The sequence below is a fragment of the Echeneis naucrates genome, chromosome 19 (genome assembly GCF_900963305.1).
Source record: "Echeneis naucrates chromosome 19, fEcheNa1.1, whole genome shotgun sequence".
Lineage (NCBI taxonomy): Eukaryota > Metazoa > Chordata > Actinopteri > Carangiformes > Echeneidae > Echeneis > Echeneis naucrates.
Window position 1 is genome coordinate 17,122,242 of NC_042529.1, and position 26,145 is coordinate 17,148,386.

Consider the following 26,145-nt stretch of genomic DNA (forward strand, 5'->3'; position numbering starts at 1 on the left):
CTGATCAGTTCTCTAGGTTGCCCCCTGGTGTGTTGTTCTAGGTAGTACAAGCAGTCCTGGAGATTGACCTTTCTTTCAACTCCCTGTTCAAATGCCATGATAAAAGATCCATACTGTAGAGGGTCACCATCAAATATGGGTATTACTCGAGGTGGAAGAGATACTGTATGTTGTTGAACCAGTTGAGCAGTGATTTCTGTTTGTCGCTGCATAATGTTGCCAATGTCCTGTATTTTATTTTCATTTGTGGTGTGGTACAAACATTGCTTGACCTGTGACCTTGCAGTGAGTTGAAGACAGTTGTGTTGCCTCCTGGTGGTCTTAGTAGGGATTGCATGGGTTGTATTGAAGTGAAGGTTTCTGTAGGCTGTGTTTGTACATACTTTCTTTCTTTAGGGCGTGCATCCTGAAGGTGTGAAGGTGGTTGCTAAGAGAGTGGTTGTTGCACTGTTTCAAACTTTGACCTATGTGACATTTCCATTTTTGATTTTGTGGCTTTATCGAAATATGAATTCATTCCATCAGATGGTGTAGAGCCACTTCCCACCATACTGCTTTCCAGTATGGCTATTTTAGCTGTAGCAGCAGCTAGTTGGGTTTCCATTTCCAGTTGTTCCTTTTGTCTTTTTAATCGTTCCTGTTCTGCATGCAGTTTCTCCTCCTGACCCTCCAGTGCATGTTTTTTCTCCAAAGCAGCAATGTGTTGGATCAATGCTGCCTTTTCAGCCTTTGCTCGTAAGCATGCAGAACTTGTGATGGAAGATTTGGAAGAAGATTTAGACTTTGATGAGACCCGTGTTTTTCCAGGGGGGAGAACATTTGAAACACTGTCATTGGGTTGAATCTCATTCTCCTGGTCAGCATTTAGTTGAATCTCATCGTCCTGCATTACAGACTGTTTGTCACAATATTCTGTTGCATCCTTCAACCATTTATGCACATCACACGAGAATTTTTCATTTGCTTTAAACTTTTATTCAAACCACATTTGCTGCCTTTTGTATTCTTCTTCAGGCAGCGGCATTTCCATCAATGCACCATGTGTTTCAGCAGCAGCTTCACACAATTTGTTAAACTCATTTAAAAGGGTTTCAACACTGCACAAGGTATCACTTATTTTGTCACGTAAAAGATTATCGATCTGCAACTTGATTTTGGATGCTTGATTCAAGGTTAACTTCCGGTTCCTTTGCAGGTTTTCAATGAGAAGTGAAACACCTTTTGCAGTTAATTTTCTTTCTCTTTTTTCAATATCACTTTTTACAGCACGCTCCTCAATTTTTGCAACATCACCTTTAGCAGTTGGAATATCACTTTTTGCAACACGCTCCTCAAGAACATTTTCCACATCAGCATTTTCATCCATTTCCACACTGTAAATATGTCAACTTGTGACGTCAGCAGCAGAACAATTGCAGTCACTCACAGGTGCTGATTATTTCCTCCTTTTTCCAATTAACTTTCGTTTCATCAACATCCATGACATCCAGTTCCACAATCCAATGCATCAAAACTGTCCAGTTCCATTAAATCACTCTAACAGGCTCAGTTTCTTCAATCATGCAGTTTTATTGTCTGCTGCGTCCTTTACCTCTCTCATCTGGCTCTGTCTGATGAACAGGGGGGAGGGATTGCAGGCTCCATGGCCTCCTCTTGATCCAAGAAGCCTCTTTCCAACAATGCTGTTTCCTCCACCCAGGGCAAAGCTCACTTGTCCTCCATCCAGGAAACACAGTTTTTACTTGTGTGGTGACTATTCAAAAAACAAAACTTGTCACCTGCGGTGGTTTGGGATGGTTGTTCTTGACTCGACTCCAGAGAGAAAAAAAAGGGGGGAAAAGTTGCAAAAGTAATATCTTTGGGTGAGATTCCCGTTTATTTGAACCAAAAAAGGATAAGGTAAATTGACAGAACAAAAAGGGATTCTACTGTTTCTCTGGCTGCCGTGTAAAAACTGTGTGTGTCCCACCACCACTCAACTCAAACTAATCAACACTTCTGATCAACAGCAGCTGGGGCACGGCTTGAGGTAAAAGAAAATAACTGAAATATACTGCACCCTAGTGGAAAAGCAAATACCTGCACAACACAAAAAAATGGCTCCTACACACATAATATACACACTGACCATTTCCTTATGGTAACATTCTTTCAAAAATGTGCAAAACATTAGCCATCAGGGACCCCCGCTTTAGATTATTTCCATTAACTTGGTGAAAGAAAACATAATGAAATATATAAATAAATATTTAAATAATTACTTAAATGTTTCATGAATTCATTAAAATACCAGTTCATATATATATATATATATATATATATATATATACACACATATATACACTATTTATTTCATGATCCTGATGCAGTGCTTCATGAATTAATTTTATCTGTCAAACTCACCCATCAAAGTCAGTGGGCAGGGCTAACACGAATCGAGTCTAATCGATTGCTTTAGATTGAAGCCTGGAAGACATTGTGGCTACGCATAATGTGTTTCTCGGGAGTTGGTGATAGACATTTTAGACCTCTTAGAGTATGTGGAAGCAGGCTGCTGCCACAGAGCATGTAGCATGTAAAGCAGAGGACTTTATTGAGGTTGTGGCGTTACTTCCGCACCTTCCAACCAAGATATTGAGCACAAATTTTGTAGTTCTCCACCAAGTCGCTGGTACTAGGACTCAAGAGACACAGCAACAGACACATGCACAGGGACGTTTGGCGTTTAACATATCGACTACAGTTCTGAAGCACTGACTTTTTTTCTGGTAAACCAGCTTGTTCAGAGTGTCAACGAAGACTATCAGGAGGCGCATGCGATAAAGTGGTCTAAGGTATTTACTCTAAATTTGTGAGTTTTCCGTTTATGAATTGCTGGTCTTGTACGGATATTGGGTGTAGTCTAACATAACTCGTAAAAAAATTCCACACACACATTAAAGTTGCCGTCAGGTATCGTAGCATGATCTCTAGTCCGTTACACAGAGGTTACCTTGGTAAAACATACACTCAAGGCCCCCCCCCCCCCCGTTCACGCACACCACATCTCGCAACAGGTCCCCAATTTTGGCTGCTAGAGTCACATCACCCACCCAACCCTACCGCTATTTTCTCTCTCTCTTTCCCACTAACTGCTCCCTGCACACTCACCCAACCCTACCGCTATTTTCTCTCTCTCTTTCCCACTAATTGCTCCCTGCACACTCACCCACATCACATTTGTGACTGTTGTTGCTATCGCTAGTGATGTAGCTACTACTGCTGCTACCGCTAATGCCATTACATCTGTATTGCCTGTCCAAGTTGGTAACTAGTGTTAAGCTTCTTATAACTGAATTATAATAGCCTTTATCCCAAGTAATGTTATGTGTAATAATTATTCCTGTGAATAAATCATATTATAATTTAATTGGTTGTTGTTTGCGATTGTTGTGTTTATACAATTGTGACAGTTGCTGGATTCAGCAACTGTCACAATTCAGCAGTTCACCCTTTACCAACCTTATGAGAATGTATTCCAGTATTGTACATTTGGTTACTGGTCTCTGATGGGTGGTGCCCTGAGACTGACGATTTGTAGTAGATATTTCTGATTATTAATAATTATTCCCCTAAATTATGAATATTAATTGCCAATAACCAAATTTCCCCAACTAGGGCACACCATATGTAATGAAAACAGCCACATTGTAGATGACTAACCTTATCACTCAAGTCCCTGGAGACATAGCGTAGTATGTCCTCAGCCACCTCTGCAAAATGCTTCTCACCAGATACCTGGAAAGGTAAAAATAAATTTTAAACCCTGTTAAACCTGAAAATAACCCTAAAGATACAGCCACATGATTTATATGCAGCACATACAGTGCTCTGCGTACATGAGTACAGCCCCTTTGAAAAGTAAACATTTAAAAAAATATCTCAATGAACACAAAAACTATTTCCAAATTGTTGACAAGAAGTTTTCTAAAATATCTGTTTAACTTATAAGGTTAACAAATATAACTTAAGAGGACAAAAATTTCAGTTTTACTCAACTTTCACCCCACTGAAAGTCTCTGGAACAAAGCTAAACTTTAGACTGCAAATGTCTTAACAAGAATCAACCACAGGTGAGTCTAATCATTCATCAAAAAGTTGACTATAAAAGGGTGTTACTTAAAGAAAACCCCTCCCCATTTCATGTTGTCAGCAATGGCACCACATTAACGAGAAATTCCACAAGACCTGCGAAAGAAAATAATTTCTTTATACTGTAGCAAAAGTGGTACAAACATAAAAAAGATGGAACTGCAACCATCTCGCACAGACGCCCAGGTCATCCATGGAAGTTAACACCTCGACAGGAGTGTCTTCTGATAAGCGGGTTGAAGAAAATTGGCATGCAAGTTCACTGCAGTTATCTAAAGTAGAAAGCCAAACTGGGGTGACTATTTCCCGCGACAAAGTATGGTATACATTGCAGAGGAATTGCATGACACAAAAAAAGTTTGCTAAGGCCCATGCTGACAAAGATGAAGACTACTGGGACTCTATACTCCTGAGTGATGAATCAAATCAAATCAGATTTATTTGTATAGCGCCAAATCATAACAAAGTTACATCAAGGCACTTTACATATAGAGCAGGTCTAGACCAAACTCTTTTCAATTTATTTAAAGAGACCCAACAGATCCCCCGATGAGCAAGCACTTGGCAACAGTGGCAAGGAAAAACTTCCTTTAAGAGGCAGAAACCTTGAGCAGAACCAGGCTCAGGGGGGGGCGGCCATCTGCCTCGACCGGTTGGGTTGAGAGTGGGAGAGAGAGAGAGAGAGAGAGAGACAGGCATTGGAGGAGGGGGGGGGGGGTGTAGGCAGGAACATGTTGTTGCATGAAGTTCATGGAGTTGAGCTGTAGTACAGAATTCATGAAATATGGGACCAGCAGGTGTTGCAGGAACATGGGATGGAGATGAGTCCCCACCTGCAGGATGAGGACAGGGAGAGAGAGGAGAGGAACTGGGAGAGACAGAGACTTTGGCAGAACATGGTTAGTAAATGCAGTATAAATGCTTAGAACTGGGTGAAACTGTTGTTTTTTGTTTTTTTTTAAGAAAGATGGTTTTTATCAGCGCATGCAAGGAGGGAGTTAGAGAGAAAGAGGGAGAGGGGGAGAGAGGGTGACAGGGAGAGACAGAGACAGAGAGAGAGAGAGAAGCTCAGTCCTTCCCCCAGCAGCCTAGGCCTATAGCAGCATACCTAAAGAGTAGAGGACTTTTTAACTGTACGCTCTGTCATACAGGACATTTTTAAGCCTGGTCTTGAAAGTTACTAAAGAGTCCGCCCCCCGGACCGATGCTGGGAGTTGGTTCCATAGAAGAGGAGCCTGATAACTGAACGATCTGCCTCCAGATTTACTCTTGGAGACTCTAGGAACCACAAGTAAACCTCCATCTAGAGAGTGGAGTGGCCTGCTAGGACAGTAAGGAACTATGAGCTCTCTGAGATACGATGGAGCTTGGCCATTAAGAGCTTTATACGTTTTTCAAGGATTTTGAATTCTACTCTATATTTTTCTGGCAGCCAATGAAGAGCAGCTAACACGGGAGAGATGTGATCTCTTTTCCTAGTTCCTGTTAATATTCGTGCAGCAGCGTTCTGAATTAACTGAAGGCCTTTTAGAGATTTGTTTGGACATCCACATAGTAATGAGTTACAGTAGTCCAGCCTAGAAGTTACAAATGCATGGACTAGTTTTTCTGCATCATCCTGAGAAAGGATATTTCTGATTTTCCTAATGTTTCTCAGGTGGAAGAAAGCTGCCCAACTAACTTGTTTTATGTGAGGGACAAAGGACATGTCCTGGTCAAAAATTACTCCAAGGTTTCTTACAGTGGAGCTGGAAGCCAAAGTAATGCCGTCCAAACTGATGAGATGATTAGATAGTATTTTTCTGAGGTGCTTAGGACCAAGTACAATAACTTCTGTTTTGTCAGAGTTGAGAAGTAAAAAATTTCCAGTCATCCAGACTTTTATGTCTTCAAGACATGCCTGCAGTCTGACTATCTGACTGACTTCATTTGGCTTCATTGATAGGTACAGCTGAGTATCGTCCGCGTAGCAGTGGAAATTGATGCTGTGTTTCCTGATAATGTTGCCTAGAGGAAGCAGATAAAGCGTAAAGAGGATTGGTCCAAGTACCGAACCCTGCGGGACTCCATGACTGACTACAGTACATGAGGAGGAGCTGTTGTTTACATGAACAAACTGATGTCTATCTGATAAGTAGGATTTGAACCACTTTTGTGCAGTTCCTTTAATTCCAATTTCATGTTCCAGTCTCTGTAGTAAAATATTATGATCTATGGTGTCGAATTCAGCACTAAGATCTAGAAGGAGAAGTATGGAGGCTGATCCATTGTCTGAGGCCATTAGAATTTCATTGGAGACTTTAACCAGCGCTGTTTCTGTGCTATGATGGGCTCTAAATCCTGACTGAAACTCTTCAAACAAACTGTTCCCATCCAGATGCTCGTGTAGTTGTTTTGCTACAGCTTTCTCAATGATTTTAGAAATAAATGGAAGGTTCGATATGGGTCTATAGTTTGCCAAAACATCTGGATCAAGATTAGGCTTTTTAAGCTGGGGTTTGATGACCGCAGTCTTAAGTGCCTGTGGTACATAACCCAGAAATAAAGTCAGATTAAGGGGGGGGGGGCTAGCTACACTAGCATAGGTTGGGCTAGCTAAAGTGCGGAGCCGGGATTCTAACTCATTAATCTTCGCCTCCATTTCTACCATCATCCTACATCTATGACAAGAGGTGCTATCATAAAAGGAGGCAGAAGAATAACTACACATGAGGCACAGAGAACAGGAGAGGAGAGGAGGAGGAGAAGGAGGAACAGAGAGTGGAGACAGAGAGCTAGAGGACATTGGTAATCGCGTAGTTTGATTAGCAGAGGAGCAGAAACGGTTATAACCTTTGGAGAAAGGGGAGATATTGACTTCTAAAACCTAGTGTTGGTGTGAAAATAATTTTCTGCCTGATTACTCGAGTGAATTAGAAAATAATAGCAGAAGAACAGTGGAAACAACACAGAGATGACAAAGCACAAGAGAGAGCACAACCGTCAGTGACCGGAAATGACGCTGCCACCATGAGAGTGATGTTTTCGGAACAGATGGCTTTAAAACTGTATTGTCGAAAAAGTGAGGAATACAGAGAAAAATGCATGGTGCCTACAGTGAAACATGGTGGTGGCCGTGTCCTTATGTGGGGTTGCGTGAGTGCTGCTGGTGTTGGGGAGCTGTATGTCATTGATGGCATCATAAAGTCACTGATTTTTTGTGCTATACTGAAAGAAAAGATGCTACCATCACTCCGTGCCCTTGGTTGTGTTGCACTTTTCCAACATTACAATGATCCTAAACATACATCTAAAGCCACTGTTAGATTTCTGAAGAAAAGGGTGAAAGTGATTCAGTGGCCAAGTAAGTCTCCTCATCTGAACCCAATCAAACACCTATGGGGAATTCTGAAGAGACAAGTTGATCATCGCTCTCCATCCAGCATTCAGTCTCTAAGAGGTCATTCTTGAAGAATGGAAAAAGATTGATGGTGCAAATTGTCACCAGCTTGCTCATTACATGCCGAGAAGACCCTAACTTGAGTAAAACTGGAAAAATGTGTCAACATTTTGGAAATAGTTTTTGTGTTGAGATATTGTTTAAAATTCTACTTTTAGAAGGGGGTCTACTCTATTTACGCTGAGCACTGTAAGCTACATTATTCAATGAGAATGACAAGATAGCCTCAATACCCTCATTAAACAAGAATATACAACATGACAGCATAGCGCTTCACACTAAGAAAATAGTGGGTTCAATTTGTGGGTTGTCTACATGGATTGGTGACTCTAAATTGCTTCTAGGTACAAATGTAATTGTGAGTAGCTGTTCGTCCCTGTCTCCATGTGTTGGCCATATGACGGACTAGTGACTTGTCCAGGGTGTACCCCACCCTCACACAATGTGAGCTGGGATTGCCTCCAGCACCCCCTGCAACCTAGTAACAGATAAGCAATAGAAGATGAATAAATGAACAGCATGCATGTCTGTGTATCTGAACTTTTTTTCATGCCTATTTCCTGTTGTATCTCAGTCGTTGTCCAGTCTGAAAAAGGGGCCTAGCAAGCCTACACTTCTAACAAAGCAAAAACCAAAAAAAAAAAAAAGAAAGAAAAAGAAAATGGCATTGGGATGATTGCTTATTGCCGCATCTTCATTCATGTCCAATGACATACAACATTATTCAAGTGACAGATTTTAAGATTGTCAGAATTTTTTGATGAAGTTTTGGTAGAAATGGAAATCAAAGGCCCACAAATTACTGAACTCTATTTGAGCAGCCAATACAAGAGTGTCATTCAGAGAAATTGGATTTCAAAACCTTTATGTAATACAACTAAAAAACAGCTTAAGAGAGGCAGAAGAATAATTCGTTTGTCAGCTATGTTGAAAATCACTCAGGCTGCAACTATCGAATATTTTAGTAATCAAGTATTCTAATGAAAATTCCATCAATTACTCAAGTAATTGGATAAAACATAATTTTGTTTGGTTAAAGAACAATTATAAATATACATGAGAAACTAAGACATTTCACTTAGTAATAAACAACTGGTTTCCCTTTTATAGACAATCAACATTTGTCTTTATCTTCGCTTTCATCGTTGTCAAGTCTTTCCTCCATCTTCCCGCTGCTACAACCAAACACGTCTGCCCCATCCTTCTTCCTTTGCATGCTTGATGTCATTGGGTTGTTCCACATAGAGACAGAGCGCATCACGTCATGCTCCTAAAGCCACACCCACAGAGGGCAAAACAATCAAGAGCTCTCCATTGACTTTGTATTGTGTGAAGGTGTTGCTTGTCACTCTCCATGTGCCAGTGCAAACACAAACAAATGCCCAAAAGCGGCTGTGTGGTAGAGTGCACTACTAACAGGGTAAAGAACCCTGATCTAAGTTTTTGTAAGCTGCCGAACAGAAAAAATTTGACTTTAGGACGAGAGAAGTGGATACAGGCAGTAAGACGAGAGGTGCCATCGTCATCGTATATATCAGCCTTGAAGACTGGGCAGTCAATTCCTCGAATTATTCGAGGAATCGTTTCAGCCTTAAAGAGGGAAAAAAAAAAAAAAAGCAACAAAAAAACCACATACATACACACCTGGGAGGCAGTTATGTAAGCTACAGCCAGCTGAGCTTGATCATACAACATCTTTTCAAAGTGTGGTACGTGCCAGGAGGAATCTGTAGAGTAACGATGAAAACCCTGAGAGAGAGAGAGAGAGAGAGAGAGAGAGAGAATGAGAGAGTGAGGGACATTGTGTGAGTGAGAGGAAAAAACGAGAACCAATGTTTATCTTCTATTAGTTGTGTTTAGCAAGCAAGTACAATGTTGCTCCAAAACTAATTTCTTTGGTGTTATCTATTTCCAATTCCAAGTTATGTTTGTTATATGTTTATATCATATTTTATGCCAAAAATGACAATGTAATCAGTGAAATTGATGAAAATTACTTTTTTTTTTTTTATTAGAGAAAACCTAGCATGTGGCATGCCCTATAGTTGATTCCAGACATCTGACTGTCTGTTCAAGATATAAATTTTAGACAAAGACTGTACTGTGCTTTCAGCCATATCTGCTATGAAATTATCAGTAATAGTGAATATTTGAAGCAATAGAATGTCTCTCGTTTGTCTCACAACATCTGTCTGAATTCACACATCGACTCCAGAATCATCCTGTGATAGGTTTACTTCATTATACAAACACTTAGCTTCGATGGATCTGTTGTCACCTGACTGAGACTCCATCACCAGAGGCCAAACTCTTTGTAAAATTATTTAAAGAGACCCAACAGACCCCGATGAGCAAGCACTTGGCAACAGTGGCAAGGAAAAACTTCCTTTAAGAGGCAGAACCCTCTTAAAGGAAGAGAGAGAGAGAGAGAGAGAGAGAGAGAGAGAGAGAGAGAGAGAGAGAGGAAGGGAGAGCGAGAGAGGCATGGGAGGGGGAGTAGTGTAGGGTGAGAATGAGAGCAGGAGACGGGGACATTCAAAACAGGTGTAGGTAGGAACATGATGGTGCATGAAGTTCATAGAGATGAGCTGTAGTATGGAATTCATGGAGATATGGGAGCAGCAGGCGTTGCAGGAACATAGAATGGCAATGAGTCACCACCTGCAGGATGTGGACAGGGAGAGAGAGGAGAGGAGCTGGGAGAGACAGAGAGTTCAGGAAAACATGGTTAGTAAATGCAGTACACATGCCTGAAACTGGGAGGAACAGTAATTTTTAAGAAGCATGGTTATTGTCAGCGCAAGGGGGAGGGAGGGAGAACGGGAGGGGGAGAGAGAGAAAGAGAGAGAGATGCTCAGCCCTTCATCCAGTAGCCTAGGCCTACAGCAGCATAGCTAAAGAGTAGAGGACTTTAACTTTTTAACTATAAGCTGTGTCATACAAAAATGTTTTAAGCCTGGTCTTAAATTGCTAAAGAGTCCGCCCCCAGGAACAACACTAGAAGTTGGTTCCATAGAAAAGGAGCCTGATAACTGAAAGATCTGCCTCCAGATTTACTCTTGGACATTCTAGCAACCACAAGTAAACCACCATCTAGAGAGCAGACTGGCCTACTAGGTGAGTAAGGGAATATGAGCTCTCTGAGATATGATGGAGCTTGGCCATTAAGAGCTTTATATGTTAACACAAGGATTTTAAAGTCTACTCTGTATTTTACTGGAAGCCAAAGAAGAGCAACTAACACAGGAGAGACATGATCTCTTTTCCTAGTTCCTGTTAATATTCGTGCAGCAGCGTTCTGAATCAACTGAAGGCCTTTCAGAGATTTGTTCGGACATCCAGATAATGAGTTACAGTAGTCCAGCCTAGAAGTTACAAATGCATGGACTAGTTTTTCTGCATCATCCTGAGAGAGAATGTTTCTGATTTTCCTAATGTTTCTCAGGTGGAAGAAAGCTGCCCTATTGACTTGTTTTATGTGAGGGACAAAGGACATGTCCTGGTCAAAGGTTACTCCAAGGTTTCTTACAGTGGAGCTAGAAGCCAAAGTAATGCCGTCCAGACTGATTAGATGATTATATAGTGTTTCTCTGAGGTGCTTAGGGCCAAATACAATAACTTCAGTTTTGTCAAGAGTTAAGGAGTAAAAAAATTTGGGTCATCCAGATTTTTGTGTCTTCAAGACATGTCTGCAGTTTGACTATCTGGCTGACTTCATTTGGCTTCACTGATAGCGTGAACAAACTGATGTCTATCTGATAAATGGGATTTGAACCACCTTAATGCAGTTCCTTTTATCCCAATTTCACGTTCCAGTCTCTGTAGTGAAACATTGTGATATATGGTGTTGAATGCAGCACTAAGATCTAGAAGGAGAAGTATGGAGGCTGATCCATTGTCTGAAGCCATTAGAATATCATTAGAGACAACCAGCCCTGTTTCTGTGCGATGATGGACTCTAAATCCTGACTGAAACTCTTCAAGCAAAACGTTCCCATCCAGGTGGTCATGTAATTGGTTTGCTTATTTATTTTAGAAATGAAGGGAAAGTTCGATATGGGTCTATAGTTTGCCAAAACATCTCGATCAGGCTTAGCTTTTTAAGATTGGGTTTGATTACCGCGGTCTTAAGAGTCTGAGGTACATAACCCAAAGATGAGGTCAAAATAAATCAGATCTAGAATGAACGGCTCAATTAAGTAAGAAATCTCTTTAATGAGGCTAGTTGGTAATAGACAGGGTGATCTGGATGATGAAACTCTTGAAGCTAGCTCTGTGAGATTCAGAGGTGAGAATGATTCCAGATGTACAATGGGTGTTGCAGTTGATTCAGAAGTTGCTGTATTCAATAGAAGATTATTGTCTAATGTAGGGCTTAGAGCTAAGGGGATCACTGGTTCAACTGAGCTATAGCTCTCTGTCAGCCTGGCTACAGTGCTGAAGAGATACCTGGGGTTGTTCTTGTTTTCTTCCATGAGTGCTGAGTAATATGATCTTCTAGCACTGCGGTGAACTTTTTTTTATATGTTTTTAAGCTATCTTTCCAGGCATGTAAATGCCCGAAAGCGATATTTTACACTACAATCACTCAATTGCTTTCACCAAATCAAACTACCAATCTGGCTTGTCATTTCTAATGAAGGAAACGCCAACACTGATCTTGCTCCTCAACAAAATCTTCCAGCCACTAATTTCCTGACCCACCACCTGCACTCAACTGAGACATGTGAATCTTGAGAAAATTTTAAAATTCTGAGAAAATGCACAATATTCACAAGGATTAAGTTCAAACTCACTGCTTCTCTCCCAATCTGAATCTCTCCCACATTGCCAGCCATTTACCAATTTTCAACTCCCTGATGCCTCCTACATGACCTGACCTTGAACTTCCATAAATCCAAGCCCTCTGCATGTCAGCTTGATGCCCTCACCACAACGTTGGTCAAATATTTCCTCTCCTCTGTGCTTTCCAAATATCTGCATATCTTTAAAATATAGTCACCACTCAACTACACTCACATTTACCTCAAACAGCCTCTTTAAGCATTTCTACCTCAGTTTCTGCCCCCGTCACGGCACAGAAACTGCCATGATAAAACTCACCGATGATCTCCTCCCTGCAACTGACTCCAGCTTACTCTCCATCCTCATCTTCTTTGACATGCAGTGTGGCCTTCGACACCATCTTACATTCCACCCTTCTCCGCTGACTCTTCTCCTTTGGCATTCACACCCCCAAGATTGGTTTCTTTGATAATGGAAGCACTCCACTGCTTGCCCAAGCAGCAAAGAAACGAGAATCTCTAATCAAACTGCGTGCAACAAGAGGTGTAACTTTGTGTCTGGACACGCACAAATTTTTATTTTTATTTTTTTATTTTTTTTTTTTTTTTGGGGGGGGGGGGGGTTGGGGGCTTTTTCTTCCATCGTTCCTTCCCAACCAATCAGTCAGAGGCAATTCAAATTTAGAGGCTGGGTCAATATTTGCAGTCCAGTCAAGAAATTATGTATCTATTCACATAATTGAATAGATACAGAATTTTTGAAAGAGTTTTGAAACATTAGCCATTTATCCTGAGTGTCCAATCAGTTAACCAACTATTGGTCTGAACTCTAGAGTAAGCAATTATAAACCTGAGCCACATGGTCACGGATGCCTCCCAGTGCCATCATACGGAGTGTGTGCAAGGCCATCTGAAGAGCTTTGACTCCCTCAGAGGTGGAGCGATTCACAGACCAGTAAGACATGAGGAACAACAGATTTACTACAGCATTAGAAAGAGAAAAAAAAGACAAATAAAACAAGATCAACCAATGGTGGGGTGGGACATGTTGAACATTTAGGTTTTGTTGTTTCTACCTGGTGTAGGGAACTTGGGGGCATGTCTGAAGCCTCCATACTCCTCTACATAAGAATGGGCCAACTGCTGGAAGCAACGATTAGCAACATCTGTTGCTAAAGGAGGACTCTCTCCTGTGTCTGCAGTGACAGTTATGCCTTTCTTCAGAGTTTCAAGCATCCTTTCCCCACTGGATTCCAAGGCAGGGCGATTATTCTGCCACTGAAGAATATTAATGTAATGTAATATTTAATATACAGCTTATTGCTTGTTTAAAAATAAATTTAAAAAACACCAAAAAAAGTGCAAAGATGGTATAATCTTAGTATGAATTACTACACATTCTGGGACATTTTGTGCTGGTTGAAAGGCAGCCTCAAAACTGGTTTGGCTGAGATAGCCACACCTAAAACAATTTTTTCACCTGGTCCATAATTCTGGTGAGGACTGTCTTGAGTCCAAGTCTTCCTCCATGATCTCTAGGAGGGAAATAGGTACCACCAATGAAAGGTCTAAGGTCAGGGGTCAACCAAACACTCATGGGCCATCCTCCACCCCCACTTGTTGCCTATGAACATGCGCAATCAAAAGTCAGAGACCTGCATAAGAAAAGGTAAATCTAAACACATATCTACACACACCTGTACAAAGGTCATGTAGACCTTGTCCACATCAGGTCTCTCCTCTCTGTCTACTTTGATGCAGACAAAGTTTTTGCTCAGGATACTGCCAATTTCTTCATCCTCAAAAGACTCCCTTTCCATAACATGGCACCAATGACATGTTGAATAGCCCACTAGTGGGCAGGGAGAAACAGAGGAAATACATGATTCACTTCCAATACAAACACAATTTGAGTACATCAGTATGCAATCATCAGAAAACTAAGTGTCATTTCATACCAGATGCATGTCTAGGTATGATTTACATGGAATAAATTCTATTTTCTGATACTGAAACACAATTAGGTTTGAGTGAAGTTGGCCAAAATGAAATTCATGTTCCAACCAGGTATTAAAAAAAATCTTTTTTGCCTGACAAAAAGATTGGTTTGTCTTCATTCTTGGCTTTGTCAAAAGCATCTTGTCCCCATGGATACCTAGTAAAAGAGATTGCATTAGTCTGTGTAATATTTGCTTTCAAAGTGTGTGCATATCTGTGGTTATTTCACTAACCAGTCAACGGGGTTGTGAGCATGTTGCAACAGGTAGGGAGACTTCTCCTTGCTTAACCTGTTGGTGTAACTGTGAGCAGTGGAAGATGGGCCTTCATTCCCTGATGCCATACTCATGAAGACAGCTAAACTGGGTACACAAACATATTCACAATTTCTGTTAATGTTAACAAAGTAACCCTTTATTTAAAGGAAGTTTTTCCTGCCACTGTCACCAGGTGCTTGCTCATTAATGAATGAGTGAGTGAATCAAGTTGCGCAGACATGCTTATAGTGAACGGCACAAGGAGCAACATACAATAAAATAATTGCATTGCCCTTGTGTGTCCCTCAGCTTTAATGGTCGCCATGCAAATATTCACTGGTGGCTATACTATTGACCTATATTGACTGTAACACTGATGCACTACTGATATGTATGTAAAAACACAAGCACAATGACTAACCTTATCAATTTTGCACATCCATTATGTTATGAATGTTTGCGTACTGGAATGTCACTGCCATTAAATGTGATGCAGATTTTGGTTCAAACTGTACCTCGGTTATCTTAATGATACCACGATGACAGGCGTATTAAGCAAATCTGTTGTAAATCTAGTCGAAAAGTAGAGAAAATACCTTTTAAGTTATCTATTATAATACATTAATGCACAGACCTCGGTAAATGTTTTAATTGACAACGTTCACAGCACTGAGGGAGAAACATTATGCTAAACGTGTCCTGGCTCTTGTTGCCTAACTATGCTAAACTACACATCTTACAGTAGTTTTCTAAGTGACACGCGGTTATCGATTTGTTAAACAATCCTCTCCACAAAAGGTTTTTCCTTGCCTGGCAGGCCGACTGGACACGGCGCAGCAGTGGTTTGTCGCTTGGAATTTGGCAGGAACACTCTTTTGCTCTACGACTTCTGTTGCTTACTGTCGACTCCCGAAACAGCTCCAGTTACACGGCGCACAAATTCTGTCTGTTTATTTTTGGGCACCGAGCAGCGCTATGCTAGCCTAAGCATCCTAATCCAGCAAGTGTAGTGATTACAGTAGCTAGGCTAGCAAGCGGAAGCGCCGCGGAACGGCTGCGCCTGGATCACCGGTGCAAATAGCCGCCATTACAATCAATGATACAGTTTCCACCGAGAGCGCCGCGGACCGGATCAGCAATGTTCCAGTCGCAACACTGTGAATCCGCACCAAGTAAATTTTTCACATAGCCCGCTTCTAAATCGCGTCAATCTTTGTTCATCGGATGGCACCAAACAAGAAGGAAGATACAGTTTCAACATAGAACTTCCGTCACCTTTCAAAATAAAACAGCCTACTTACCTACCTAAAAGCTGTCATAACTAAAGAGGGTAATACACAGTTGGTTATGCAGGCAGCTGGCTTGCATATCAACATATTGAAATGAAAACACAACTCATTCTAGCAGACATCAAATGAAGTATGTTATTATAAATCCTTTTTTTTTTTTGAGAACAGATTGAAACACTAATCAGTTTTCAACAAAAACAATGTTTATGTGGGTGTCCACAGCACGATCACTACTGTATAGAGAACTTGAACCACTGTCATAGAACCCATGTTATCATTAAAATGTTTCAACATAATCCCAAACATTCACACTAAGTCAAGCATGTCAGTATGATATGGATTAGGCCACCTACTGTCAGTCCATCCAGAGGTCACTCTAGGGTTCTGTGTGGGTCTCAAGTTGTAGGGCCCTGTAGGGCCAGCGGACAGGTGAATCAGACCCGTCAATGTCATGAGACTCTCCATCAGCTTCCCTGACAGCGGTCTGGGAAGGGTGGCTGGAATCAGAGTCAGTGTAAAGGTCATCTATAGGGACAGGATTGTTTTCGGGCAAGTCAGGGGTGAGAGTATTTTTTTCGGACGAAGCCGTGGCCCATGTGTGGAACAGCTCCAGGTTCGCCACATGAAAAACTCTTTCCCAGTGTCGACTCTAGCTGGGCTATAGTTTACATCAGATAGTCTCCGGGAGATGTGATAAGGGCCAGTGAATAGTGGAGCCAGCTTAGCTGTGAAGTTGGTTAGAGCATCTGACCGTGTGTGAGTCTTTACCCTGACGAGAGCTCCAATCCTGTAGAAGACTTGATGCCATCGTAGGTCATAACGTTTCTGGTGATCATGACTCTCAGAAAGCACTGCAGGAGCATGGCCATGTGCTTCCTGAAGTGAAGCTTTCAAGCACTCGAGATAGGGGATTCCTGGCTCTGTATTTTTGAAGCGCGGTGATGTGAGATGGCCAAACCCACTCCATGCGGCGTCTATGGGCACTACCTTCCTACCTACAGTGGCCTCAGGTGCTGATTGGCTAATGAGCTGGAGAGCAAGGCGGCACACTCACTTGCCAAAAGAGCAGGAATGATGCTTCTCATCCTGCTACGCTTAAACAAAATCTTTGGAGTATTGCCTACGTACAGTTACAAAGTTTGTTGTGGTGTGAGGTGGCTCCACCAGGCAAACAGTGTTTGAACCTGTTTGAACAACGTTTTTACATTTTGTCTTTTGCAGCTGCAGTGGTGTTGCACTTCTTTCTAAAAACATGTTCAAACGTATGATGCATTAAGATGTCCAATTCTATCAAAGTGAAAAACTCTGCCTTCCTCTTCCCGTTGCCATGGTGACTCGTCGAATCGGGGCTCCATTCATGCTGTCTTTTTTAAATTGTGGTGCACGTCCTTAACTCTAGATGAAACTACTCCGAGTTGATCAAACTAACTTAAATCTGCTGCTCTGGAACCGAGAACTCAGAGTTTCCTATCTCAGAGTAGATCACCTCAGAGTTCAGGGTCAGACTCAGAGTCAGGGTTATAAATTAACACCCGCCAGCCCGCCAAACGCGGGTTAAAATTCATTTTGGTTGGTGTTGATAAAAACCTACTGGCCAGTTTGGCCGGTGATGCATGAGGCAATAGTGTCGGTCAGATATACTGTACGCTGTTTTGTTCTCAGTCATTTGTACCCCTGGCAGTGATTCCTAAATTTCCAATAAATACTGAGCCGTAATGCTACGTAATGGCGTTTAATACGCCCATTGACTGCGCGAATGCCGGTATTTCCCACTGCAGTCTAGAGTGCAACCAGCCCGAGAAACGAACAGAGATAGATAGTGTGAGGGAGGTAGATAAAACAGCAGAGCTAAAGTTGAATGTAAGACGAAGTTTAACATCTAAAGTAAAACTAAATTAAACGCGGCGGTGGTTGAACATGGGACAGACGAGGTTGGGCGATAATAGAAAGAATCGAGGGGATACGGATATCGGCGACAGAGCGACAGAGCAAACGAAAAAAAGAAAGTTTAATGTCAAATGGCTAGTGGAAATTCTGACTGGCTGGTAACTTTAGAGAGTCGCCAGCCACATTGACTGGTGATCAAAAAAGTTAATTTAGAACCCTGCTCAGAGTTTGTTGAACCTGCTTTGTGAAACGGTTTCTGCCTCTTAAAGGAAGGTTTTCCTCGTCACTGTCGGCAAGTGGGGGATCGATCTGTTGCGTCTCTTTAAATAATTAAATAATGAGTTTGGTCTAGACCTGCTATTGAGTTCCCAAAATGAACTCGTGCATTCGTTTGATGAAGGATGCAGGAGAAGTCCAAATCAATTTCATATATTTTAGTATCACTTCTAACAGCAAAATATACTATAGAAAAGGAGATTGTTTACAGAGCTCTGGACCAGACTATGTTTCCCTGACCAGCATACTACTCCAGCATCAGTTCATGAAGTCTGATGCTCTGTCTTTCCCCGGTCCTGCTTATGTTATGGTTACACAAAGGAAATGAGGTATGTGGGTGTTGTCTTCTCCGGGTCACACACTTCCTCCTCGTGATATCTGGCTCCATTCTCGCGATCAGCCCATAGCGGCTGTTGGTGGTTCCTGTTTTCTGTGGAAGAGAAAAAAATAGTAGATACAAACCACAAAGTCCACAACTCAAGTGTATCTCCTTCATTAAGTAATTAGAATTATGATTTTTATGATTATATAACATAACGTATATAGATATTTCATAAACGTGTTTTTCAGTCATGTCTATACGCTATCCTTTTTACATTGAGCCGTAGCTACTTCATTCGTGTGGGTGTCACTCTCTACTCTATCATAAGTAGTTCATTAAATCCAAACAATAAAAGTATAAAAACATGTAATAGGTATAAAATCAGATATTAAAACAATAAGTGGTCCATTAGGTTAAAACAGCATGATTAGCCGTACAAAAGTGTGTGAGTAGCATAAGGTCAGACATCCCAACACTGCTCTATATGTAAAGTGCCTTGATGTAACTTTGTTATGATTTGGCACCATATAAATACATATGATGTGATTTGAATGGATAATAATACCAAAATTATTATTATTGTTATTATTATTGTTATTATTATTATCATCATCATTACCTTTGAGGGGAATAATAGTCATGTCTGAATTCTGGTCCACATTCCATACCTATTGGTGGCGGTAATGTATCAATTCGATGTATGCCAACCGCCTGTAACCATTACAAGAAGAAGAAGAAGAAGAAGAGGAAGAAGAAGAAGAAGAAGAAGAAGAAGAAGAAGTAGAAGAAAAAGAAGAAGAAAAAGAAAAAGAGGGGGACTGAGGAGGAGGAGGAGGAGGAGGAGGAGGAGGAAGAATGAGCAGAAAACAAAAAGATAAGGGCAACCGCTATTAGAGAGACGTCGTTAAGTAAGGTAACTTTAAATGAAGAATATTTTGTTTTTAGTTTCAAGACGAACACCCGATTAGCATTTTAGCATGCAGGTAGCTGCTGAATATGATCCAAACCCTCCGTGTTGTTTAAATTGGATGTCAATACATCACGTCATACAGTCAGCGCTGTTCTGTCACCAGACCAAAACAACACAGTTGTACAATTATTCTTTGTATTTGATGTTTATTTCCTCTGCCTTTACTTGCATGTTTCAGCAGGTTCTGCTCCGATGCTCCGTTTAAGGACCAAAGAGGAAGAAGAAGACAGTCGTGAAATTTCTCATCTGAGACAAACAGTGTTACAGAACAATGTCAAACTCCTTGATGAAATGCTCTGTCAAGAAATCTATAAGAAGGTCATTAACTGCAGAGGTGGTTGGGGGATTGCAGGCACCCCCGTGCATGCTGCAGTATCTAAAGGCCATCTCAGCTGTCTACAGGTCCTGGTAGCACATGGAGCCCTGGTAGATTGTGTGGATGTCAAAGCTCAGACACCTCTTTTTGCGGCTGTTTGTGGGAAATACCTGGACTGTGTCTTAACACTCCTAGAGGCAGGTGCCAACCCCAATGGGAACGTCTCCAACAACTGCTCCCCTATACTTACAGCTGCTCGGGAGGGTGATGTGGCGATATTAAAGGAACTTCTTAAACATGGTGCAGAGGTGAACTCTCGCTCCAAAGTCTCACTGTGGACTTCCAGTGCCAAGGTGTCAAGCGGACCACTGTACTTAGCTGCTGTGTATGGACACATGGAGTGTTTCAAGCTGCTTCTTCTGTATGGAGCAGACCCAGATTACAACTCAGCGGATGCAAAGATGCTGAGTTCAATCAAGCAGCCCAAAACTGTGCTGGAGATGTGCCTCAGACATGGCTGTGGCGTGGAGTATATCCAGCTTCTGATTGACTTTGGTGCAAATGTCTACCTTCCTACACTGATCATTGAGAAGTCTACAAAGCAGAACAAGGCCGTAGAGCTGCTTCTCCAGGAAAGAGGTGTTGAATGAAAAGAAGATTTATCCATGCTTCTTTTCTGTACTATATTCTATATTCTGTACTGTATTCTCAGTGAATGGTACCCTGCTTGCAAGTTGAAAGATAACAAAGAAAGAAACTAAAGGCTATAGCATACAGTTGAGTAGTCGCATATAATCTTGGATTTAGAAATTGTTGACTGTTTTGGTACCACTTCATGCTAAGGTTCTATCTCTTTTTGGATATCTTAATTAGGGAGCTGTAATGTATTCAATATTAATCAGATAAACTGCTTGTGTAACCTAATGTACTTGTCTAACAATAAGAAAATTCCGCATTCTACAAAAAGAATGTTTGAGTTTTAAATCAAAGTTTTCTTCTGGGAAAAGTGCTGCTTTTTCTAATTTTTTTTTTTTTTTTTTGGGGGGGGCATCACAAACAGCAAAATATAGTATCCATTACAAGACTAACAAGGCCTTGTTAAGTAAAGTGTAATAACCTTTTTTCTGCTTTACTTTTCTGTCTAGGCAATCCAAAAGCCTTGAGCTCACAGTGCCGCCTCACTGTCAGAAGATACCTCAAAAAGATCAACAAGATCCACTGTATTGACCAGCTGGAGATACCAGCAAGTCTCGTCAACTTCTTGCAATACAAATCTGTCCCAGACAGTTTCTTAGCTAAGTGAGTAAGAAGCATTTTGTGTTAATTCATTTTCGCTAATTAGCTAATGCTTTTGGCAAGTTATTGGCAACTTTGTCCTTTAAAAAAATTATTAAAATTACTGCTGTCAAGACTGATTAGTCAAATTAATAAATGTGTGAACAAATGGTGATATCTACTGTTTCATTATTTGTAAATTGCCCACAGCCACTGGTTGCTACTGAAGTTCTGAAGTAAGTTGTTTTTTGGAGTTGCATTTTTTGTCACATGTTCATCACATGGGAGAAAGTGTTTTGGAGGAGCTATCCTCTGTTATGAAAACAAAATGCTATGCCCAGCCCAGATTTCTTCTAGTGCTTGAACTAGATCGCATTCATTATGTATAATGCCATTGAAATGTTGGTCTTCATTGTGACAAATTACGAGAAACGCAATTTTGCCATTATTTTTGTAAATAAGAGAAGTATAAATGTGGAAATTTTTTACTTCTCAACTCTGACAAAACGTTATTGTACTCGGTCCTAAGCACCTCAGAAAAATACTATCTAATCATCTCATCAGCATTACTTTGGCTTCCAACTCCAGTGTAAGAAACCTTGGAGTAATTTTTGACCAGGACATGTCCTTTGTCCCTCACAAAAAACAAGTTAGTCGGGCAGCTTTCTTCCACCTGAGAAACATTAGGAAAATCAGAAACATCCTTTCTCAGGATGATGCAGAAAAACGAATCCATGCATTTGTAACTTCTAGGCTGGACTACTGTAACTCATTACTATCTGGATGTCCAAACAAATCTCTGAAAGGCCTTCAGTTCATTCAGAACACTGCTGCACGAATATTAACAGGAACTAGGAAAAGAGATCATATCTCTCCTGTGTTAGCTGCTCTTCATTGGCTGCCAGTAAAATATAGAGTAGAATTCAAAATCCTTCTTTTAACATATAAAGCTCTTAATGGCCAAGCTCCATCGTATCTCAGAGAGCTCATAGTTCCTTACTGTCCTAGCAGGCCACTCCGCTCTCTAGATGGAGGTTTACTTGTGGTTCCTAGAGTCTCCAAGAGTAAATCTGGAGGCAGATCGTTCAGTTATCAGGCTCCTCTTCTCTGGAACCAACTTCCAGCATCGGTCCGGAGGGTGGACTCTTTAGTAATTTTCAAGACCAGGCTTAAAACTTTCCTGTATGACAGAGCTTATAGTTAAAAAGTTAAAGTCCTCTACTCTTTAGCTATGCTACTGAAGGCCTAGGCTGCTGGGGGAAGGACTGAGCCTCTCTCTCTCTCTCTCTCTCTCTGTCTGTCTGTCTCTCCCTATCACCTTCTCTCCCCCTCTCCCTCTTTCTCTCTCCCTCTGTCTCGCTCACTCTCCTTTCCTCCCCCCTTGCATGCGTTGATAAGAAACACAGTTTCACCCAGTTCTAAGCATTTATACTGCATTTACTAACCATGTTCTGCCAAAGTCTCTGTCTCTCCCAATTCCTCTCCTCTCTCTCCCTGTCCTCATCCTGCAGCTGGTGACTCATCTCCATCCCATGTTCCTGCAACACCTGCTGGTCCCATACCATGAATTCTGTACTACAGCTCAACTCCATGAACTTCATGCAGCAACATGTTCCTGCCTATACCCCCCCCCCCCAATGCCTATGTCACTCTCTCTCTCTCTCCCTCCCTCCCTCCCTCCCTCTCTCCCTCTCTCTCTCTCTCTCTCCCTCCCTCCCTCCCTCTCTCCCTCTCTCTCTCTCTCTCTCTCTCTCTCTCAACCCAACCGGTCGAGGCAGATGGCCGCCCCCCCTGAGCCTGGTTCTGCTTGAGGTTTCTGCCTCTTAAAGGAAGTTTTTCCTTGCCACTGTTGCCAAGTGCTTGCTCATCGGGGGATCTGTTGGGTCTCTTTAAATAAATCTATAAAGAGTTTGGTCTAGACCTGCTCTATATGTAAAGTGCCTTGATGTAACTTTGTTATGATTTGGCGCTATATGAATAAATCTGATTTGATTTGATTTGATTTGATAAAAACCTTCTCTCACCTCCTCACAAGCAGGAAGGCAGCAGCTATGCACTTTACATAACGGCGTGTTTGTACACTTTATGTTAATGTATCATAAGATATTATATAGAAAACAAGTCTCCCAACTAGTTAAAGCAGGAACCTCTTATTACAGTAGAGTGAGTGAGTCTCTCTGTGTGTGTATATCTTTAATATATTCTGTTATTGACACAACTACAAACAAGTTTTTCTTTGTTGTTGTTTTTTTGCATTTGAACAGAAAGTGGCATATCCAAAATTATTCATACACATTGCAAACAGTCACAGTCTATGGGAAAATGCAAGGCTCTGTACCAGGGGTATTCAACTAAAATTTAAAGAGGTCCAGTTAAACAAAATATTTTGAAGCAAACCAGAAGATCATAATGACTAGCTATTTAGTGTGATATATATTTAAGTAGCCTAATAGTGGTATTATTAACATCCGCATTTAATCAATACCTGACTATCCATTAAATTCAGTACAATTCAAAAACCTTTTGACAGTATTTATTGTCACGTAACAAAGAACTGAACATATACATATGACTGCAGAAATGGATGTTTTTCTCTCATTTACTACATAAAAGTAGGGCCCCATTTAAAATACCTATAGTGTCTCAAGGCAAACAGTCCAACTGACTGCACACTGCTTGGTTCCATGCAGATCTAGGAGGACACCACCTCTCCAGATAAGGTACACAAAAGCCTGCTTGGCCTTTGCAAAAGATCATCTTTACAAAGAAGAAACTTTTGGTCTTCTGTTTAATGGTCAGATGAAACAAAAATTTAATTGTTTGGCCACGATTATGTAGCTTCCATTGGGCATAAAACAGGAGAAGCCTTTAACCCCAAGAACATTGGGCGGTCTGCAGGGAAACTTGGCCTTAGAGAACAACCCAAACCATACAGCAAAAGTTATGAAGAGTTAGTGGACAAAAACATTAATATTTTGGAGTGGGCCAGCCAGAGTCCTGACTTCAGTCCCATTGAAAATCTGTGGAGGGAGCTAAAGATCAGGGTGATGGCAAGGAGACCATCCTGCCTGAAAGAGTTGGAGCGCATTGCAAAACGGGTTAAAAAAGGTAAAATACCAGTGGAGACATGCAAAAAGCTGGTCAGCTATTATAAGAAGCGTTTGATTGTTCTAATAGCCAATAAAGGCTTTTCTATTTATTATTGAGAAGGGTATGAATAATTTTGAACATGCCGCTTTTTTTTTTTTTTTCAAATGTAAATTGAAGCTGAGAATTAATTTTTTCCACAGTGAGGGTATATGTGTACAATACAGGCCAAAAGTTTCCTATTCATTTGAATGAGAAGATATATATATATATATATATATATATAAAGCCTATTTATTTCTCTTTTAAATGGTGCCTGTACAAAAGGTTCCATTGGTGTGTGTTATTTCCAACCTGGTTTTTGTATCTTAAATACCTTGTTACCATGTAGTCCTGATTTGACCTACACTTGTTGGGAACCTTGAACGCCTCACTTGCCCGCAGATCCATACATTGAGAGATGCAGATGAGTGATCACAAGCAGTGTGTGCTTCTATGAGACAAAACCACACACGCACACACAGAAAGTTGTTATGCAGTGAAGAGATGATAAACATCCTGAAACGAAAAGCCAGACTCTGCCTCTTTATCCTGCATGGACAAACATTATTACTGCCCCGACCCAACACCCTGAAGCGATTGCTATTATCCAAGATTCATCCATACAGGCTTTCATACAATTTTTGGTTCTTCGAGCCAGATACCGCAACTGCTTAAGTCTAATATGTTTGACCAACAAGAAAAAGAGCTGAACCATGAGGTGGACTGCCCACACAGACGTAGCCAACTACCATCATATCTCCGTGACTATGAAGTGGACTACCCTATGAAACACCGCCTCACACCTGATCAGCAGGCTCAACAGGCTACTTCTCCTGAAGTTCTTCACTTCAGGAGATGTTCAACACCTTACAGAGGTGATCTCCAGCCCTCAGGTTCTAGCCTCAGAGCACACCATGTCACAGTTTAGACTGCGTGAGGGCAAGATGTCATCCTCACCTGCTCCATCTTCTATGCTGATGCCATTGAGAGGTCACAAGGACCCACACCAGTATGATAGTGCCCCACAGGTGACAGCCAGTGATGAATCTCCATATCCTACTGAGAACAGGCATGGTTATGGTTATGGATATGCACAAACACCTGGAGCTACCCTTACTAACCACTTCAGGTGAGTCATCTCTATCCCACGATCTCCTCCCTCTAATAACAGGAAGTGAGAAGTCCCTTCCACCTCGAGGCCCAATCGCAGGAGAGCAGTTAGTGCCGCAGCTCTACAATGAACAGCTCGTCCGCCACTCTGTACTGCCTATGATCAACCTGAAGAAAGTAACTGCCCCCGTCATAGTGCAACAATCTGCCAATCTGCTAGCAGATATCGTTCTCGGCAGATATTGCTCTCTTGATGATGCTTACTATCCCCAAGACAGCAGTTACACTCAGCCTGCACCTCGTCACAGACTACCTAGTCCGAGAGCCCACTGCCACCAGCCCAGCCACCTGACCACTTGCATCCAGATGAGCGGCTGCGGGTCCTGCGCTACCCAAGTAGACCTCCACCAGCAGAGGTTTACCATGGACCTCAGCCGTCTATTGCCGATTTTGTACATGAGGATCCACGTGAGTTTTCCAGATTGAAGCTTGCTTTGGCCAACATCAGCTGCTACGGAACACTTCAAGTTTCAGATACTGACGGATCACCTGAAGTGTGAGGAGGCACTGCTCATTCCTGACTTGTGCATCAACAGTCCATTCCCATTCAGTGACACCATGAGAGTACTTAATGAGATGTATGGTCAAGCCCAACATCTGGCCCTGAAGACGATCACCAAATTGATGGACAGACCTACCATCAGGAGTGGCGACATTAGAGCCTTCAAGTCACTTGCACTCCAGATCCGTGCACTCGTCAGCATGCTACACCAGTTGGGAGAGCAGGATCGGACAGAGTTGAAGTGTGGCTCACATGTATCTTGCCTCTTAGCTAAGTTGCCATCCAACCTGAGAGCCAACTTTCAGAGATTTATGAACCCTATTTACACTCCTATACCAACACTGCTTGATTTATCTCATTGGCTTGAATATGAGATCCGTGTACAGGAGATTGGGGACCA

At 41.6% G+C, this 26,145-nt stretch overlaps 2 protein-coding genes across 10 annotated transcripts in view; one reads left to right on the top strand and one right to left on the bottom strand.

Moving 5' to 3' along the window:
* spata20 (spermatogenesis associated 20) overlaps positions 1–15,869 on the bottom strand; it is a 60,995-nt gene extending 45,126 nt beyond the window's left edge. For 2 of the 5 annotated variants that reach the window (XM_029528325.1, XM_029528328.1), the window contains exons 1-9: positions 15,420–15,869; positions 14,586–14,714; positions 14,445–14,509; positions 14,052–14,206; positions 13,835–13,978; positions 13,431–13,632; positions 13,205–13,335; positions 9,215–9,319; positions 3,703–3,777 (exon numbers count right to left, since the gene is read on the bottom strand). In XM_029528325.1, the coding sequence (XP_029384185.1) occupies positions 3,703–3,777; positions 9,215–9,319; positions 13,205–13,335; positions 13,431–13,632; positions 13,835–13,978; positions 14,052–14,206; positions 14,445–14,509; positions 14,586–14,701 (993 nt within the window). In that variant the 5' untranslated portion in view covers positions 14,702–14,714; positions 15,420–15,869. Of the gene's footprint in view, positions 1–3,702; positions 3,778–9,214; positions 9,320–13,204; positions 13,336–13,430; positions 13,633–13,834; positions 13,979–14,051; positions 14,207–14,444; positions 14,510–14,585; positions 14,715–15,030; positions 15,178–15,419 lie in introns of those variants that run through there. The other 3 variants (XM_029528327.1, XM_029528326.1, XM_029528329.1) reach the window with 3 other exon arrangements.
* A 3,299-nt stretch (positions 15,870–19,168) lies between these two features.
* LOC115060058 (ankyrin repeat and SOCS box protein 12-like) lies at positions 19,169–22,410 on the top strand. 5 transcript variants are annotated; one of them, XM_029527876.1, is made up of 4 exons: positions 19,169–19,296; positions 19,532–20,308; positions 20,815–20,968; positions 22,351–22,410. In XM_029527876.1, the coding sequence occupies exons 2-4, from the start codon at positions 19,546–19,548 to the stop codon at positions 22,364–22,366; spliced, it is 933 nt and encodes a 310-aa protein (XP_029383736.1). In that variant the 5' UTR covers positions 19,169–19,296; positions 19,532–19,545; the 3' UTR covers positions 22,367–22,410. The 5 variants fall into 5 exon arrangements, with proteins under 5 accessions (XP_029383736.1, XP_029383732.1, XP_029383733.1 ...); XM_029527872.1 differs by lacking the exon at positions 22,351–22,410 and adding an exon at positions 21,155–21,514; XM_029527873.1 differs by lacking the exon at positions 22,351–22,410 and adding an exon at positions 21,155–21,514 and having other exon boundaries at positions 19,196–19,296; positions 19,535–20,308.
* The last annotated feature ends 3,735 nt before the right edge of the window (positions 22,411–26,145 follow it).